The sequence below is a fragment of the Neodiprion lecontei genome, chromosome 1 (assembly GCF_021901455.1).
Source record: "Neodiprion lecontei isolate iyNeoLeco1 chromosome 1, iyNeoLeco1.1, whole genome shotgun sequence".
Classification (NCBI taxonomy): Eukaryota; Metazoa; Arthropoda; class Insecta; order Hymenoptera; family Diprionidae; genus Neodiprion; species Neodiprion lecontei.
In genome coordinates, this window is record NC_060260.1 from 32,495,027 (window position 1) to 32,515,828 (window position 20,802).

At 39.7% G+C, this 20,802-nt stretch overlaps 2 protein-coding genes and 1 long non-coding RNA gene across 16 annotated transcripts in view; all 3 read left to right on the forward strand.

The window, feature by feature from the left end:
- Positions 1 to 13: 13 nt before the first annotated feature.
- LOC107218484 (mutS protein homolog 5-like) lies at positions 14 to 3,755 on the forward strand (the record flags this gene model as incomplete). The annotated part of the gene is made up of 11 exons (XM_046746674.1): positions 14 to 552; positions 636 to 806; positions 909 to 1,110; positions 1,223 to 1,424; positions 1,522 to 1,755; positions 1,873 to 2,011; positions 2,128 to 2,494; positions 2,647 to 2,859; positions 2,979 to 3,119; positions 3,205 to 3,278; positions 3,352 to 3,755. Coding segments are annotated over 11 exons (2,412 nt in total), but the record flags the coding sequence as incomplete, so codon positions are not given.
- A 245-nt stretch (positions 3,756 to 4,000) lies between these two features.
- The window catches only part of LOC107218539 (kinesin-like protein KIF2A), a 31,838-nt gene continuing 15,036 nt past the window's right edge, over positions 4,001 to 20,802 (forward strand). For 3 of the 14 annotated variants that reach the window (XM_046746278.1, XM_046746279.1, XM_046746280.1), the window contains exons 1-3: positions 16,251 to 18,198; positions 18,874 to 18,968; positions 20,700 to 20,801. In XM_046746278.1, coding sequence (XP_046602234.1) covers positions 16,929 to 18,198; positions 18,874 to 18,968; positions 20,700 to 20,801 — 1,467 coding nt within the window. In that variant the 5' untranslated portion in view covers positions 16,251 to 16,928. Of the gene's footprint in view, positions 4,464 to 16,091; positions 18,199 to 18,873; positions 18,969 to 20,124; positions 20,446 to 20,699; position 20,802 lie in introns of those variants that run through there. The other 11 variants (XM_046746287.1, XM_046746288.1, XM_046746283.1 and 8 more) reach the window with 8 other exon arrangements.
- On the forward strand, positions 13,114 to 14,877 carry LOC124296168. The gene is made up of 3 exons (XR_006906002.1): positions 13,114 to 13,654; positions 14,068 to 14,131; positions 14,211 to 14,877. It is a non-coding gene; the product is annotated as an uncharacterized LOC124296168 (long non-coding RNA).

Here is a 20,802-nt window from a genome sequence, read left to right on the forward strand (position 1 = left end):
ATCGATAATTTTGTTTCAGATTGTCTTGTCAATTATTTATCAAAATGGCCAGCTGGGCGCTGCGTATTACAACACTATAATGTCTGAGCTATACATACTGGAAGATATAGCTGAAAGCAATTTGAATTTTGACATGACAAATGTAATATACAGGCAATCACGGCCAAGTTTTATTATTACAACTTCAGGCATGGCTGAACCATTTTTGACGCTCTTGAAGAAATTCATTCTTAAAGAAAATGAAAATTTTCCAGTCGAAACACCGAGTTCCAATAACCGTTTCACACGACTAAAATTTAAAATAATGTCTAAAAAGGAATATGGTTTTTCTTCGTGCAATACACGAGTTCAACATTTGAAGCTAGAATTCGAACCTGATGATTTAACTGACGAAGATAGAATTTTGTTTCTCAGTTCAATAATTAACTTCAATTGTTCTATCATGATTCATGCCCTGGGATTACTTTTGAAATACCTCGACAAACATTGGAACGCAATGGCTTTGGATGCGATTGGTCAAGCAAAATTTGTGCAACTGCACAAGCTTAACTTGTAAGTAGAAGAAATAGTTGCTGAGGAATTGTATGAGCTTGATTTGTTCAGTGATTCATATCGCAACATCTGTTTTGCTTCAGGAAAGATATCGTTATGGTAGATAACGAAACGTATAAGGGTTTGCAAATTGTCAATCCACGCCATCATCCCAGTTTATTCAAATTTGGCACCTCAAGCTCACGTAAAGAAGGACTCAGTCTTTACAGTATTCTGAATCGTTGTCAGTCTCGCCCGGGTCTTCAATACCTGTGGAAAGTATTGCTCTAATATGTAATTATGAATTTTGAGGTAATATCGTTTTGCAATAAGTGTACTTCAGTGCCCCTTTTATAATACTATCTCCTCTCCTATAGGTCAATGTTTCAACATCCTACATGTGATGAAAAAGAAATAAATGAGAGATTAGATGTTATCGAATTTTGCTTGGATCCGACAAATCAAAATATTGTCCAGAATATGCTGCCATGCTTATCCAAAATCCACCAAATAACCAAAGTAATGAACCGGCTTTCAGCTCCCCAAGCAAAATCTTCAGAATGGCAAAGATTACATAAGGTGAACTGTTAAATTAATTTTTCTTACATCGCACTGCTAAAAGATATGTGACGTTTAATAATTTGATATTGCATATTGAAAAAATTACAATTTAATTATTTTTGCAAAATAGACACTTTGCAACATAATCCATATAGTGGATATTTGTGAGACCTGCAAAAATGTCTTGCCATTATTTACGAAAATTGTCGATAGTGCTACGGATGAAATGCATCGACTAAGATATTTTATAGAATACATTGTTGACTTTGAATCATCCAAGCGGCAAAATAAATTTGTCGCTCATGCAGGGGTCGATCCACAATTGGATCAGTGTGAGTATCATATTACATGGTACATAGTAGGAGAAAAACCAATCATTCACATGCCAATCATTACATCAATTTATTAAACAATCCACACTACTCACAGTGAATCATGAAAATCAGACGTTGCCTGAAGTCCTGAGTCTGATGGCTGAACGAGATCTGCAAGAGTTACCGGAGTTTGTAAAAGCCTGTAGTATGGTGTACCTTCCAGACATCGGCTACCTGCTAGCTGTAACACATTGGGAAAGTTCGCCTCCTGAAGACTATGAACTACCGGGCTTGGAATTTAAATTCGTGGCCAATAACATTTGTCATTATAAGAGTCCAGGTGCAGTAGGTATGCAGTATTATACTCTGACCATCTAGGTCTATGCCCTAACTGTTCACTTCCATATTTGAGTAAAAGTCAATGTATAAACAACTCTTGTTTAGCCGTTGTGTAATATCGTTCCAGAATTACAGAATACAGTTGGTGACATTCTCGAGAAGATTACCAAAAGACAGAGCCAGATAATGATGCAACTGGTCCAGTACATTACTAAACACATCAAACCAGTTATTGAGATAATAAAATACATTGCTAAATTAGATGCGTACGTATATCCACTGCACTCCGTCATGTTCGCTTAAAAGCATGAGAAATATGTAAGAACTACGATTCAAACTTGATACATCTACGATACCCATTTATTCTTTATGAAAATTACAGGTTGATTTCTTTGTCGATAGTCGCACGTGATTTGAACTATGTGAGACCAAAAATATCAAAGTCTAAAATAATAGATATCAAGCAAGGCCGTCATCCATTACTGGAAATAATTAACTCCAGTTTCATAACAAACGACACACTTTCCTCGCAGGACAACAGTTTGATTAAAATCATAACTGGTCCCAATGCTTGTGGCAAGAGCATTTACCTCAAGCAAGTTGCACTTATCGTTTTTATGGCACATATTGGTAGTTACGTACCCGCTGAATCTGCAACTATTGGTGTTATCAAGCATATTCTGACACGCATACACTTTGCCGATACCATGGCTTTCAACGCAAGTTCGTTTATGGCTGATCTCAGACAGGTATATAATAACTTTACATTTATTTAAATTATGTAAATATTATTTTCGATGAAATTTGTTGAACCTAAGCAATAGAGGAAAATCGAGTTGGATAATTTTTATTGCAGAAATAAGCATATATTACTTTTAATGCTGTACTTAAATTTCAATAGATGAATAGAGCTGTATCTGATGCAACTTCCAATTCTTTAGTGATAATTGATGAGTTTGGAAAAGGTACTTCGTACATAGATGCACTTTCATTGCTCGCAGCTTACCTGACGGATTTCATTAATAGAGGAGCGGAATGTCCACACATGTTTGTATCAACACACCTCCATAGTGTTGTTGACTTAATACCACAGACATCGTTGGTTGAAAAACAAGTAAATAATAAGTATTCACACATACCTGCAATATTGGGTTATCATAATTTTTTTAAATTACATTTGAAGCATCGGGTAATTATGTATCGAAAGCAGCTCAATTTCAAGTGTTTTTTTAGACTTTAAATTTCCTGATCAATCAAGATGGCACAGTGGTTTTTCTCCACAAGATTACCAATGGCAATTCTGGGATGAGTTTTGCACACTCAGTTGCCGCTGCTGCTGGTCTTGAATCAAAAATTGTCGAACGTGCTCTATCAGTAACTATTATCATATTTTTTAAACTTAATTCACGTTTCTTGTCACATAATAATCATTGAGTAAACATAAACTCAACTCTTCTAGATATATGAAAACAGGAAAAAGAAGAAACCGATTCATAAACTTCAGACGCTCAACGTTTACCAACAAGAAAAACTGTAAGATTTTGTTTTATGGATAAAATGTGAATATCGTTTCAATTTTTACAAATAATCTTTCATTATCTATAAGGGCTGAGAAAATCTGTAAACATCTGGTGACACAGAAGGAGAATGTCGATATGGATGGACTGAAATCTTGCATAACGCAAATGTGGTCCAAAAATTTTGGAAATCAATCATCAAAGGACGATACGATATAATAAAATAAATTGTATAATATCATAACACAGATTGTGTTCTGCTGATTATTTTCAACATGCGAGTGTGTACACTTGACAGTGATTCTCGTCACAAGGATATATTGATACAACGATGGAACAATGACATGTTTTCATATTTATATCATTAAAATAAAACAATAACTGTGATATTCTGTGATTGCAAAAACATTCTCATAACAAAATTCAACAATCGCAAATTTATTTTATTTTCTTTCTAATTGCAATTACAAAACATGTACTACGTGTATGGAATAAAAACATGCAAAAGTTTTCAATAATTTCATGTAATGTCTTGATGAGGAATTCGCATGGATACACTCCTTCACGCCAGCGCGCATAAGTTTAACGATGAAATTGCATAATTTCACTCCCGATTTAACTCTTACTCCGATTTCAAACGACGACGTTCTTCTCGAACAACAGTGACAGGTGCTGCCATCGTTCGGTAGGTGACGAAACTCGAGAAATACAGACAGATGGTGCCAGTGGCGAGTCTCACCGAAACCTGGCGCTCGGTGCCTTTTCGTTGTCAATAACGGACACTGGCACTTGGCAGTATCCCGGCTCAAAACCAAACATTTTCCCGTGAAATCCGCCTGTTTTCGATGTAATTCTCAAGCCAGGTAGTGACCTTGAGAGCGTTAAATTGTATCCGAAGTGTGTGTGATTATTTTCGACCGATTACATTGCCGGGTCGAATCGTGTTGTCGTCGCTATAGCACGGGCGGCCCTCTAGAATTTTGAATGCAAACGCTTTTGTAACTGTCAACCGAATAAAAGCCTCCTATGCCGGAGTCAGCTGCCGAGCCGTGATCATTTCTGACCACTGTCTCACGTTTCGCGGTGTTTTCCCTCGTTATTAAACATTTCATGGTGTATCGTGCGCGTTATTAAATGACAATGGATCACGACATGTGCAACATCGAGGCTGGTACCAGCATAAATATTAAGAGGACAGATGGTGAGTATCCTTTGACCATTTTTTTCTCCTCGTGTCTTTATTTCAACCGTGCGTGGGTTTTCGGTACCTTGGCTGGCTTTAACCGGTTAATTTTGCGACCTCGTATTTCCATATTTAGAAAATCTGTTTGTTCGATCCAAATTACGATCGATCCACCCTATTTTCTACCAATTTTCCCTCAACCAGAAGCATCAAAATCCTGTTATATCTCACGTGCCGCGTGCACCTCTGGCTTTCCTTGTTTCTAGGTGTGCTTATTTTGCAAATACATGCCTAACCGCCTTCGATGCCAAAATCCTGGCTATCATCTATTCAGATTAGTCTTTATTCGGTCGGAATATTATTTATCAGAGTATAACGAGAGCCGAGTTTCGAAAGTCTTTTATTCTGGAGTAAAGTAATTAATAAGTAGGCAATAGATACAGTGACGAACAATTACCTTATTATATTCATCGCAGTGATTATTCACTAGTACGCGGTTAATACACAGGTTACATATTGAAAGATTATTCAGTAACGTATCCCAATCAAATCCGGCCCCTTAAAACATGAACTAATCGTTTATGAACATTTTTTATAATTACAATTGATATACGACGGTTGCATTCCCGCCACCGATGATCATTTTCTCCGTTCTTTTTTCTTCTCATCTCACGCATAGTGTTGTAATTGATTCTCTACCAACCTAATTTCACGGTGTTCAATATTACAGAGGATTACGCGTCAAAATTTACGACCAACGTAACAGAAATATAATTACAAGTATTTGAAATATTTGGCTCTCGGCCAGGAATAAGAGTTTATTAACCACCACGCAATTTTGATGAAAGGCTGGGCAAAATTGTTTGTTACGCTTTTTTTTCGCCAGGTAAACTTAATCTCGCAATTACATCTTTTATTCACTAGAATGTCATTTTAATCTACTCGGTAATTATCGTCATTCCTTATCTACGGTGTAGTTTTTCAATCGAATCAAGTTTTCGCTTCCGTCACGCCTAAACCGCCGATTACCGACGGATAATTAGTTTCTCCGTCGGAGGAGGTTAACAACTTTGCAATTGAATATCTGTCTTATCAACACTGATGATGTAATCCTAAAACGTGATGAAGATAAATTTGACATGGAAAGTTGAACGAGTTCAATGCTCATATTGTTTCCCAACCATTTCTTTGTAAAAAAATGTTGCGACCACAGTCGTTGACTAATCATTCATGCGTCATATACGCGAATTTTCCGAATCCTCTTCAATTCTCGTTATATTGTCGATTGTAAATTGTGATGAATCTGTATATTCTTGCCGAATTACTCACGTCCTTTATAAGGCGCAAAGCAGTAGGATTATGCGATGATAGATTGCGCGTTGTCTAGTGCAGCGCCTCTTGAATGCACCTTCGTCACATGCTGTAACATCACATAGGTACACACTCACTCCGGCAATGATTCTTTGCAACTAATTATACATTGCTCGCAGTTCTCGTATAGCTAGCGATGGGATAATAATTGTTCCAGGGGTAACAAAATGCTTCTGCGGTGAAGTAGCATTTTCCTTATTCGTCTCCCGGAGGTGTAAATATTACAAGCAAGAGCCAATCAACATTCATATTACACTGTAAGCTGTCTTATCGGGCTCTAATTTTCTATCAGATCTTCATGTTCTACAGAGTAGATATCATTACCCGAAACCCGAAACTCTCCGTACCTAGTCAAGCTACCGCAGTCGGGATTGTAACGCAAAAGATACACAGTCTGGAATAGCAAATTGAACGAATTACGTAGCTTACGTTTGTGAGGGGGGAAAAAAACGAATCAATGGAAACAATTACATGTAAATTTCTTCTAATCCTCCAATACAACTAACTATACACCCGGCCCCGACTCTGGTGCAATACCTAATTCAGTCTAGGATTATCCGAGGTTTCAATGCGGCGCGGAACATCAATACTACATCGTAAATGGACGTAAATCAATGATCGTAATGCAACCGTGCGTCATTTAAGCAGCATGTCATAGGTCTCCATCACCGACGAGGGTTGGGCAGGAGTTGTTTAATGCATTTGTGGAAAATTACTCTTCGGCAAGGTGTGAACGTGCCGGCCATCAACAAAACTGCGCGTACGGGCATTCCGTAAGATCGTCATAATTTTGGTTGGCCGCGTTGTGCGGAACACGCTCTCGCAAAATCGTTTAAATAGCGCTCATAGCGCGAGAGTTTATCCGTTTACTTTACTTGTGCTGCTCCGTTCGCCGCACGTTGTCGAATGACTCACTCGAAGAGTAGTCGCCAAGAAAGGAGAGGGTTTGCTAATAACCTTTGCGTATGGGTGTTACGAGTTACATGTGTGCTCACACGTAGCTCTCTGTACCTGAACGAATACATCGCTGGGCCAGAGTCTGGTCCCCGATACGTGTGCATGGGCGAAGTTGCGTGTGGCCCTCGATGTATATACGTGCACGTGAACAACTATCCAAAGGCTACCGGGTGATGCGAACGAGAGAGACCGCTGGCAAAGATCTAGAGATTGTTCGTGCAAAATGTGTCGCTTTGTTTGCAGAATTCGATAAAGAAAAACGGGGACGGTTTGATCAATGCTTGCGACACGGCGTTGATTCGTCTTTCGTATTATTATTATTTTTTTCTCTTCGCTCGCGTTGCATTTGTGTCACGCATTTCCGACTGTTACCATTCAAAAATTTTACTATATATATCCGTATTCCAGGCATATTACGCATTCGCAATTCCGGTTAACTATCATACGAGTTCGAAGAACCGATTCATATCTGCAGGGAAAATAAGGAGCTGTGAAAACAGTCGGGTTAGACAAATCATGCTTATCTCCCCGTAATCTTTCTTCGTGCTAATTAATAAGTGGATTATTTTTGGCGTAGAGGATAGTAGTTGGAATTAATTGGTAAATCGACGACATGCCTACAACCTTTCCTTCGCTCTGTTATTATTAAATTCCTACCACATTGTATTATTCCTTCGACAAACGATAACTCCAGTCGTTAGCTAGTGGATATTTTGGTATATACATCGATTATCCTTGAGATAAATATGATTTAGGCGGCTGTTCATTACTGGATGAATGTCAAGAGCGCGCCGTGCTTAATCGCTTGATAGTCGTACACACGTAGTACAAGAGATTTGAAATAATGTTTCCAAGGTAGTCCCTTTATCATCCCATTTTTCAAGTTCGTGTATAACTTCGATTGACAAGTTGACAATACGCACGTTCCAACTTCACTTCTTAAGTTGCTACACCGTAAAGGTAAATGGATGTTTTGGTGAGCCTTACAAAAGTGGGTGATGGTTATTTGAAAACTCGGACATTTCTTGCTTAATTCAATTTTGTTTACTTTTTACGGAATACAGGTAAAGTTCAACGTGACACCGAAGAACTGTATACGGGAGTTCTTGAATTTCGCCTTTGATAAATCCTGGCAGTCTTCACTTTTTGACAATGCCCGCATTAGGCCTGGACATAAGTATCGACTTTCACTCAAAACACCCACGAGCCACGCGTTGACTGGCGGGCTTCTCAGCTGACCACCAATTGAGTCGAAATTACAAACTTATTTTCTTGAGCATGCGGTCGGCGGCATGACGGCTACGTATTGTCAAACATACATCTTATATGTATGCGTGGGTATATTTTTATTGATTCGTTCATTCCTAAATATTGCGCGCGCCTTGTTTATACGCAATAAAATATATAACGATGAAGTTGGTAACGTTATTGTAACGATTCACGTTTCGGAAGAAATCGTTATTTCGCAATTTTAGGAACGTCTGACGGTGCGGTAAATTATAACAAGGAAAAATGTATTCATATTTTGAAAACTCAATTACCTCGGTTACTATAAAATTACGAAACAGTGGTTTTTACCCCCACGATTCGTTACGTTTAGCGTTACTGACTTCAGCCTCTTTTAAATACATATCTCGTTATACGGAAAAATTTATCTTATCACACTCTACGCCAGTTGACTAATATGCACGTAGTTACATCCTTGAATTTTAATCATTATGTGAAACTCTAATTTTTTATCATTAATATAATCTGCACTGATTCACGACGATATCAAACACCGAAATGTATATTACTCTAGTTGAATAAATTCGATGAGTTGCTCATCAGATTTAGGTTTTTTTTTTCTTGGTATTTCTATAAAGAGAAAGAATTAACTTATCTATTAACGAATAAGTCGTTTGCAATGACACGCTTATGCTTTAGGAATACCAGGTAGTTTTTTTTTTTTGCTTTATTTCTTTCTCGAGAACGTTTTGCCAATACCCACGATGAAACAGTTTCGATAAATCGTTACTGTGGAACCTGGTGAATCGTGTGGCGTGTTTTTAAATTTATATAGGCGAGGCCGTAAACGTTGAGTTTACTTCCGGCGTTGGCGTTACGGATGCGGTTAAACTTCGATTGATCCCGTTTGTGAAAAAAAACTGTAGATATCTATATTCGGTTCGAAACATCGCGCACTCCGCAACATGCCAAGATCGATAGAACGCGAGAAGCTTGAATTATAAAACCAGCTTGAATTATAACTTCACTATTGTTAACGTTCACACTGGTGGGAAAAAAAACATTTCCATTCAAAATGTCAGTCGGACAAAGTTGCGCGATTCGTTGTGAACTACACTGTAGGCCCAAGCATTGATTAATCGTTATTAATATCAACTCGTCGTCTTGTTATCTGGCTCTCGAGTCTAATCGATCGAAGTAATCTCATTCCAACCTTTTATTATCCACGCAGTAACATTTCATCTCGGTTTTTCTTAACAGCCCTTATTTTGGTATCCCCGCAGTAATTTCTCAAGCGGGGAAGTGGTGAAATTTCTTTTAATTCTCAAGAGCAGGGAATTATTTGAAACTGTTTTAACCGGCGTTCTATTTTAAATGTAGCATATAGAGCATGAAAGACATAGGCCGGATAGTTGAGTACCAGGAAAGTACTAAAAATAGATGGAACACTGTGCACATGCGTTCGCGGTGGACAACAAGTGGAATACGTGCGATCGTATTAAGGTCTCTCCTTAATTACTCGTTTAAACATGTTCTTGGGGCTTGCCTTATATATCTGTAGCTACACCTGCGACCGTTCCTGCAGCTGATAAATCGGCGTTGTTCTCAAATTACAATTAATTTTCATCGTGCATACTTACTGCTAGTTTTTTCTCTCTCCCCTATTCAATTTTCCAGGAGTGTAAACGTAACACGCAGCTCGTCAAACGTCGGCTAATTAGCTCCGGTATACGTATAGTACATACGCTATAAGCATAGCTGAAGTTACCCAGAGAGGAAGAGACACGTGTAGGTGTTGCCGGCCTGCCCTTTTTTTCTTATCTTACAAATATTTCTAATTCTATACGTATATGTTTGCGCTTCCTGGTCCAACGCGTCGAGAATAAATCGTATTTATCGCAAAGACTGTGCCTGTACAACGGTAGTCAGCGATTTATTAGAACTGTTATAGCGAAAAGAGAAGAAAAAATAAATATCTCACTGTGACAATATCAACAAAATCCATTTATCATACGATTTCGCGAAGCGTATCGTAATATGTGAAAGCTGAAACTATAATGAAGATAAGCCTATAGAAATTCTGTGAGATTGATGTTATACTCGTCAAATAAGGATGCAACGGTATTTTGCAAATCGTCGTGGGTATTTCTGAAAAATGTATAATGCTTGTTAACGAAAAAATTATAATGGATGAAAGAAATGTTACGTATAGGAATGATCTCGGCATCATGGCTCTGTCCTTGCTATACTCGGAGTAAGCGATTGCCTCGTCAACACGTGGGCGATGTCACCTTATAAGGTCGGGTATCCTTACGGCGGCACCGAACGACCTAGACAACTTTGTCCGAGTTTATATATCAGGCCTCGATGATTGCATATCTGGTTTAAAACAATTGTCGAAAATCAGGCAAACCATCCTCATTCTCCGAACAGCGTCGTAGCCGTCACCGTACTTGAACGACTGATTTACACTACTATAATGTATTTTGACGATTATACCGTTGAGAAAAATTTTATCAAAAAGTAATAAATATTTATCACTACCCAATAAATATCGCGTCACTAATTGAGACAGGTGTATACTTATAGCAGCTTATAATTGCATCAATAAACCAATCTATAGGTATAATTCAATGTTGTAATTAAATCAGGATCAAACCGGACAAAAGATAATCTACGACACCGAAAAACGATGATTGAAAATTAAAAACTATTATTATATGCGCTAATACCGTCGTTGTGTTCGTTTAGAAATCGTACAGCGATGTTGATGAATTTGGTCTGATTACAGTGATCAGTTCAGTTAGTGGGTACTGGTTCAAGTTTATCCTGCAAAATGTATTTTCATGTTTTATAAGCAAAGCGGCAAAGCGAAGCTTTGAAACAAGAAATTGGAATAAAAGAAAAACTGCCTGAGAATTTCGAGCGATCTACTTCATCCGTAAACTAGGTCTGTCGTACGAGAGGATTCTGTATAACGCGAACAGCTTGCTTTCAAAGTCGCTTATTGGCTCGGTGCCAACTTTTAATCCAATAACTTTATGTCACATCTTACACAAATGTCCACACATACACCGATGAGCTTATAACCATACGTGCGTACGCTTAGCGTGCGAAGTGACACATCGCACACCAACAATACCATTCCAGTTGAAAATCAACCCACCGCAAAAAAAAAAAAAGCTCGCGAGGCTTTTGCCGTTGACCCGCGAATAACAGAAAAAGTGGGAAGAAGAAAATTCCGTAGATACGGAGTGGAAACGAAACCCTCTGTACGAGATATTGAACACATTCGAGATGTAAGAATACGTCATTAATCATTGGTAAGTTGCGATACCGACCGTGGATTGTGTTTGCATAACACGTGGAAGAAAGTTGATTATCAAATCAATGAGACTCTCCGGGTTCATCGTAGGACGTCTACTTATTCACTTTCCGCCAAGAAAGATCGTAAAATTGTTCAGATACGAAGAGATGATTTTTATGTATAGTCGAGCGGGAAAGATAAGCTTGCGAATTCAACGTTCGCACGATAATGTTGCAGATGACCGTCGATAGAAGGTTAAACTCTACAAAACAGTCTTCGAATATTAGCCAATTGAATTTGTAACCAAGGGCAGTGGATGTTTATAAATTGCGTGAATTAAAGCTTATACATTGCAACTTTACCGAGAGATCATCTCATATGTAGTCAGAGAATTATCTCACAGAGAGTTGGAGCAAGGTCCTTCGCCTGGATTTTTCTCATCATCTCTCCTCTCTCTTAATTACGTCATTGGCAAACAGATCATACGGCGCAAGAACGCAAGCAGGAGTAAACTCATTAGCAAACCTAGAGACCAGCCCACATGAATTACATGTTGCTGACACGTGTTGTTCCTTCCTCCTCTTCGATCTACAGCAACACTGCCATGCTAATGGATTTTCGTCGTTGAATATTAAGCAAGAAACGCGCTTCTTTATCGGTCAGATCGGTCGGTCTGTAAATCTTTGTGGATCCCCTCATTACCGACCGAGTAAAAGAAAATGATAAACGAAACTGAATGAGGTGGAGAAAGACAAAAATTAAGTCAAGAGGTAAGACGATACATCTAGCAACTAGCGACTCGCTCGGTACGACTGGCGAACTTATTCATTCCGTAGAACGGATCAAGATTCCCAATTTTTTTTTTCCAGCCATTAACCCCTTGTAGCCCTTTGTGAAATTTCTGTAACAAACTAAATAAGATCCTACAAAATCCATACAGAAGGTGTTAATGACAAGTCCTTAAATGCTATTTATTTTAAAATTTACGATTTTGTGCTACAAGGGGTTAAATCATTTGAATTTTTGTTGCTATGTAACATTGAGAGAACGCCACGTTTTTAGTTCAAGTTCAATTAGAGACCCCATTTAAAACGGTCTAATTACCGTGACTGATCTCAAATTGCGACGGTAATTGCTTACAATTATTGGCCAAATTAACGAATCTCCCTTACATACCTTATACCTTAACACGGCGTGATTAATTTTATCGGAACATTCATTTGCGCTGCAATCTCTGGCAAACTATAGCAATCAATTAGATATCTCCTCGTCTTCGTCGTCTCGCCGCATCGATCACGCATGAGTTAAATTAGCAGATCTTATATTCCGCCACTATTTTTCACTCTTTCCTATGCATGTCCCTAAGCAATATCGGCCTAGGTAATCCTTATACATTCATTCTGATCCGTGCATCATGCCAAATAGCGCATCTGTTCATCTCTGCGTTCGCCATCGATCCATACGTGTACTTGATCGTTACAAACGTACTGCTGAATTTTTTTTCGAGTTCCTCCAGAGTACCGTAGTAGTGCATATGTGTGACGATCGTTGCTGCAATGGTATAACTACAATTCCTACACTTCGATGTGTTATTCATTACTCGAACATGAAATATTTAATAAATATAACCCAGCAGCGTGATGTTCACGTTAACTAACGTACCGTCAGCCCAAACGGTGGTGACGAAGTAGAATTTCGTCGACTGGGAGCTCGGCTTAGCTCAGCTCAGCTCTCGTGCGGAGGAATCGAGCGAATGATGAAAATAAATGTCAAGGATCGAACGCAAGTCCTAAATATGGCCGTCGTTTCGTGCGTCCGTAAAAGGCAGTACCGGTGAATATTTCAAGGAGAATTCAGGCACGATTCTCCTCGACGCGTTTACGCAGACTTTAGTCCGCCGTTTATATTTTGATTCGTAAAACGGGCTTAGATCTCTTATATCACAGTTCGCAGAGCATCGCAGATTCCCATGGATTTACAGTTGTGGTTTTCGTAGAGTGAATTTTAATTACGTATACGTTATGTACCGTGAGCCTTCCGCGTTCGAATTTTGAGGCGTGTGTGTGTTCGTGTGCGTGTATGTTCTACGCGTTGCGAACGGTTCGTCGCGCATCGTCGACTGGGAATTTTCTAGTCCTTTTTTATACGTTCTTTCTGGGTTTTATTTTGTTTTTTTATTTTTTTTTTCTGTTCCTTTTTTCTCTTTCTTTTAGGTGCAGTCGACGAAAACGTTTGTGTGTTTGTTGTGCCTTTGCACCGCTTGATAGATCACGGACAGGATGCTACTGGTTAAATTTAATGCATCATAAAGCGACTGCGGTCCCTCCAAACAATCCAATTGTCAATTGTAAATAGGTTATGCACAGTAATTCACCATTGGAATTGAATTTTTTTCAAATATTTTATCCATCTATAACAGACCTCGGTGTCGAATCCATTTCTCACGTCAATTTCACATCACCTTAATTTATTGAAAATGACAATGAGTACAGTATTCTTCCGCGATTCTTCGTCTCACGGTTCAAAAATTGGATTCATCCAGCGAGAAAGACAGGATTTCGAATATCCATTGTTTATAGTTTTATATCTCAAGAAATGATCCATTTATTACGTAACGCACCTGAATGAGACTGTAATTTTACTGTAACAAACCTACGGAATCACAATGTCCCGAAATATTGGTTCAATCGCCATGTACAAGTTATTCATTAACACAGTTATTCGTTTTCATTTATTTTTTTACTCGTACTCTGCGTCCAGGTTTATCCATGTCATTGTACAGTGTCGATAGATTAGATTGTAGAACGTAAAATCAAAACGAAGGGTACGGCTCTTTCTCTCTTTTCATTATTACACACTTGACATGGTTTTCCTCCTTTGGTTACTCATAATTTCGCTCTTAGATCGCATAATAAAAGAGATAGTTATGTAAGAACGTGTAACGAATATACCGAGATAGGGCGAGAGCTCTTAGAGATGATGCTCTTGAAGCTTAACCAAGTGTTTCTTACAAGTGTTCTTGCTTGTAGGTACTATCATTTTTTCCCCTTACAATACCTACCGTATTATATAGATGAGTAACTGTATTATTATTGAATAATATCTACCGTCCCAGCTGTGGAAATGTTTTCCAGGCGAAAGTTAACTACTCCGAATTTAGGTGTCGTCTGGATTTAGTTTCCCGTACGAAAATAACCCGTCGAATGAGAGAAAAATAATTCTTTCTCTCGTTCTCGAATGGAGCGGAATCGCACAGGCTCCCTGGCGGTCACGTGAACAACGTGAATTCTAAAATACAGGAATAGAAGTAATTGCAAAAGACGAGAGGGGAAGTGCAGGAAAAGTGGTAGAATGAAGAAAAAAATATCTTCACACCATTCTTAAGGTCTCAATTGTACTTTGAACTTCTCGGATCAGTGAGTTGATTCTTCGCGGTCAAGGCGGACAGATCGTTGCGTCTGTCAAGACTCTTCTAAACGTTTTCTGCCGTATATCTATACACACGCGAAGCTGCTTGTTGAGTGTAGCAGGGGTGACTTATAGCTTGGCTAGGGTGACCCGCCCGTTGCCAAGGGGGTGAAGGTCGAGGCTGACGTCAATTTTACGGCTTCCTCTGCTGGGATCATAATTTTTTTTTTTACCTATACTACAATAATTGTGTCTATCAATCCGAATCCGAAAGTTGTAATTTTTCAAAGATGCAGTCATTGGTCACATGTTAGTGGTCGTTTGTCTGAGAAGCCGCAAGACCTTTTTTTCTAAAAACGTAAGATATTTTACTTCAGCAGTGGTATCGTGGCTTTGAATTCTGATCTTGACGATGTCCTTGTGGTCAAAGGTCTCTTCTCGAAGCTGAATTCCGTGATGTCGTGAAGAGCACTGATAAGTTACACCTTATACAGCAGACAACCTCGATGAAATCAATAAACCGTTGCGATCGACGCACCGTAGTTTGCAACATTTAGCCTTGAATCCTAAATTTTGCATTTTTGTTGTTGTTTTTTTATGATTGGCAATATTCGAAACTCTGCAGACGTCCGATAATTAAACACGAATTAATTGCGAGGTAGACAAGAAGGAAAAAATATAGACACTCCGAAGTAGGAAGGGGGGAAAAATACCATCATCGATTATTTATACGGTTGAACCTATTTTATGTTCTCGAATACTGAGTGAGCTCTTCTCTTCTTACCCGGTCCCAGCCGATAGAACAATGCCTGTCAATCTATCTCACTTCTCTTTTCGTGCGCCACCCACGCGCGTTTCAATACCGGCCAATTGATCGCTGCGTGTATTCTTTCGTACGCTATCCCAACACACGTACCATACACACTGCACCTATAAACGCCCTGTTATACACGTACGTTAAGTACCAGGGGATAAACGTAATACGCGGACTGCAGCATCGTGTGCAACGCTCTTACACGTCTGGACATTTTTACGTATTTTATTCTTAGCTTTAACTAGAAATTAACGGTGAATTAGTTGCCGCTAATGTGTGTCATTATCGACGTCTCGCTAATCAATGGGAGGGCATGTTCGTTGGGTTGAAATCGAGGCTTGACTGAGTAACTCAGTCTCAAGATTAGTCACGGATTCAACGGACATCACGGACGCTGGGTCCAGTCAATCCTTCGTTTTCTTCATATTGAAATTCAATATCCGAGGTTTTATGTTTCTCCATACCCGCGATGTGGCTCTCGTACAGTGGAATTGAAAAGTTCTTCGCAGCAGCTCGCATCGAGATCCTTGAGTAATTCTCGCCTCTGCTATTATAATACCCATAGGATGTTTTCTCAGGCTTCTTCTCGAGCGTATTCTCCTGAGAGGCGAGAGCTTGAATAATAAACTTGATTGCAGATTTTATAAATTACAGTGATTCGTGCGTATAAATAATTGAAAGAAGAAAAATTGTCATTGCAGAACTTTCGATATTATTCCGCAACCCGGTGAGAAATTACGAACCCGACTGTATTGTCCGAAATTTTTTAACCACGAAATCGAGAAGGATATATCTTTCAGTATCGTAAAACTCTTCGGCCATGCACGAAAGATGATTGCGTAATGCGGATAAACACTGTGCACACACGGACGACACAGGCTTGAAAATACAGGGACGGGTCTTGCGCGCCAAGCGTAAAGGAAGCTCTGAATAATAAATACGTTTATGAATCGGTTGGTATAGAGGATGCTGTCAGTTGATTGCTCGCTCCTGAGCTGATACGAAGCAATTGACGGAGCGCAAAGTGGTTCATCGGTTATTTTTTTACTCCTAATTTTTATCCCTTTTCTACGTCAATCGGTGACAAGTTGTGACGTTTTTTGCGTATCGGTATAAGGACTGCGAGTTGTGCCGTCAAAGGCCTGACGTTGGCAGCGTGCGAATGTCCAGAATTGTGTTCACCGGTTGTAACGAATTTCAGTCGTCTTTCAGGCGATACATGTGAAAATGTCACGGAAAGAACTTCACCAGCGATGTCAGCTACCGTAAGATTAATCGCACACAGTAGCTGACGCAGCGAACACAGACAATAATGCCGATCATCATGAAGACTGTAAAGTGAAAATCCTGTTGCCAAGAAAAGAATTATCAGCTTTAAGGACATCCCGGCACCCCCGGCATGGGTTGGTTGACACAATGCGTTTGTGGTGCTCGGAGCGCCGGCTCGGAACCGGATGTGAGGCAGAAAAGTGCGGGAAAACGTGGGAAAAAGAGAAAAAACAAGAAAGGGGAACAGAAAAATTCCGCTGGGTCGCCAAATGTCAATCGAAACGCCATCGCGATCGAACCGGTGGCCCAGAGCACAGAGCTAAATTCTTCAAACCGGGATGAAGCTGTCCTGAAGGATGCGGGCCATGTGTCGAATAATCGACACGTGGATGTCGAGGCCGGTATCAAAAATTCTGAAAAGTTGTCAACGCCGGATAAAAAGTGTGAAATAGTTCATGAAAACAGTGAATTTGCCGCGGAATCTTCGTGCAGTAATTTCTCATCGTCGATCGTTGACCATGAAAAATATATCACCGACGATCCTTCTTTCGAACAGATTTCATTGAACTTCGATCATGATCCTGGAGCGGTAAGACCGAAACGCTGGAGTATTCACGGCACAGACACGAACAACGGAAACGTAGGAAACCTTGGCTTGAGGTATTTTAAAAAGACGCCCCAATCCACCGAGAAAAATACCGTGTTTGCAGTTAAAAAATCATCCACCAATGCCTCCAATGAGAACAAATTTAGTACGACGAGTACGAAGGGGGATCATCGCTTCGGTTTTCGCACCGTCAAAGATATCGACCTGCAGGACTCGCGCCAGGCGACGGAGGGCGTTTCTACTGCCTTAGGAAGTGTTGACAGAAAATTAGGACTTTCTTACGTTGTACTGAAGCAGACGGAGGAATCGTCGAGGAACGGTGATAGTACGGGAATGGTACCATTCTCGGGTGACTCTGACGTGGGAAATTTTGAACGAGCCTACGTCGTTCTGCCTGAAATTGAACGCGACAAGTCAGCGGAATCTAATGATCCGAATCAGAAGCAGCGACGTACTCTACAAAACCCGCATCGCGCAACTATGCCAATATCGAGGCTGCCCCGGTCGAAACCAAACGTCGTTAAGAAATCGTCGGACTTTCCGGAAATCCAAACGAACAAGTATGGATTTCGGCAACCTGCTGGAAGTCCAGTCACTACGCCGGTCACGGAGATCAACCGAAGTAGGAACTCGTGCAGCTTCGAAATTCCCTGGTTCGATGATAAAACCGTCACCAAGAAACCGCGTCAAAGTAAAATCTTGAAACCTCAAGAGATACCAAAGATCGCAACGAAAATTAAGGAATCTAATGAAACGGCTCTCGCTAACGAACGATTGAAGGAACACGGAAATGGTAAATTAGAATTGCGACCGACATTGATAAGCGGTTTAGAGGCGTAAGAAACCCGGTCATAAGTTGTAACATAATTAGGTGCTCTTTTGCAGATGCTTGTAGCTACGTGCATTAACCAAAGTTTATAATAGTAAATAATATTTGAAAACTTCGTTTTTACATTGATTTGCTAACGTTACATCATTGTACCAGAGCAACGTATACAGAAATTGAGTATTATTTGTTTTACCACCAAAAATTCAAACGTTTTTTAATCAAATTTTTATAATTTCAACCGAATACCAGAGACCGAGCTGCCGTTCCGTATTTGCCAAGCACGCAGTAAATGCAAGAATATTCTATTTATATGATCACTTTCATACCGTGGAAATTTTCAATGACTGGCACAACTTAGGGGATTACCACTTAGGTTATACTGGCCAATTTTGGACTCGCATCCCAATGGCGAACTAGACAAAATTAGATCTTATAACCATTGTGAGTGACAGGGCAGAAAATAAAGAGTTCACACCCACGCGATGGCTGACTTATTGGCTCAATCGTACATTAAACTGAATTGAAATTGACTCAGGAAATTGTTGCTCGTTCATTTCTTATGCACTGTTAGAAACAATTTTTAGTTACATACGCGAGTTATACTACTAGTGTCTTTATGCTTTTTTCTTAAATTTTCAGGACGCGTTCACTCTGCTATCGTGTCTGGGGTCAACTGGGAGCAACGGAGTGTCACTGTCGAATGGTTTGAGAGAGGAGAGACTAAAGGGAAGGAGGTTCGTCATTGAATAAATATTAATTATAATTTTTGTTTGTTTAAATGATCGTTGAGAATTTTTCATCTCCGTTCGGTAATCAAAGCAAAGAACGCTATTTTAAAATTGTACGATTGAATATTCTCCACCAATGAGTAAAAAAAAAAAAAAACCTTCGAGTTGTGTCAAAGTAAGATCTACACTATACGATACTGTTAACAATTTGAGGTCGTGATGATATAGCAAGGCTAAAAAGCATTAAAGCAAGAAGTCGCTACCAATTTCCCAATGGGCAAACTCCTCCGTCTACTTGTAAAGTTACAGCACACTTTGCAGAATGTACAAATCGATACCTCGAGTCGCACGGTGAGTATCAACGTGTTAAACCTTTGTCCGTAATCCGAAGAAAAATTCCATTCAGTCTGGTGAGCATTTCTGCAGCAGGTAGCTTCCACGGTTCATGAATTGCGATACGATGTAAAACGAACGATAACTCTCATTGAAATTTCCACTAAACGTATAACTATCCCGGCTCTGTAAAGCAACGTAGGCGAATCGTACAATTCGCTAGAAAGGTAAGCTCGGTCATTAGCATCTTCGCTTGAGAATAGCCCGAATGCTTAAAGTTTAACAGAAGTGACCCAGATTAGCGCGGTTGTGAGACCTTTGACACACCGCAACGACGTAACACCTCGTCGAACATACTTATTGTTAGACCCTGCCGGTTGAATCGAGGTGTTCCCTGCATTTGCTACAGTTACTTAACTCCCCGACGCAATTACGTTGATTAACGATCAGTTTAACACCGAGTATACCTTATACCTACCACGTTTGTGGATTCGGAAGCATTCCGTCGGTGATCATTCTCCAGGCGGCAACGCAGTGTTGTGAATTAGGTATTCGAACTAGTTTTTCAACTTTATAAAAACGGAAATACCTTCGTCAAAACGGTTACCGTTTTCTTTTTTGCATTTTCCTTTTAGCCTAACGCGTAAAATCGATTAACTAATTTCTCTGCTTCTCGACGAATTTCTTGGAAAATCTCCCTAGGTCAGGTCATGGTTCTCGAGCTATTTTCTACCCTAATCTCATTATGCAATGACGAAATGGCGAGAGCGACCTGTATTGCGATTGGGAACACAGCGGTCTATTTTCGACAGGCGTCGAGCGTTTGAGTTGGTTCCGAGGCCGTAACCCGTCAACATCTCGGATTCCCATCAATTCGCAGTCATTATTCAAATCGGTTTGAATTACTTTTCCATCGGTTGCGAATAACTTTTAATCGTTTATTCGGTGTCGCGATACAGGAGAGGACGAGAATCAAGAAAAATAAAAATAAAAAATCCGGCTTAACAACCGATGTTATCGTTTATATATTGACATGTAATTTGAGAACGCAAACATTTCGGGAGTGCATACATTTCGGTCGAGAGTGCGTTACTTCGAGGTTTAAAACATGTTTAAAATGTCTCCCCAGAGCATGATACCGCGTAGAAAGGTGGGGATTGTGTTATTTAAACTATAAGCTTCGGTCGTGTTTAATTTTAAACAATCGGAGATACGTCTTTCGGTATTGGGTCGTTGCCCTTTCGAGTCCGTAAAACAGCACGTGCTTTTGTTTAATCTTGTTCTTTTTTCACAGATCTCTCAGTATCGGCAAATCAGATTTGACGGTTCTTTGCAGCAAATTACATTTTTCTACAACGCGTTCCTTGCATGCCTTTTTATCTCGAAGCATTTTTATTATTCCAGGTGGAAATCGATGCGATTTTGGCTTTAAATCCAGAGTTGGTACCGAAAACTATGGGCCCACCTCCGCCAGTGAATAATCACATGATGCCTTCTCGTAATAAGG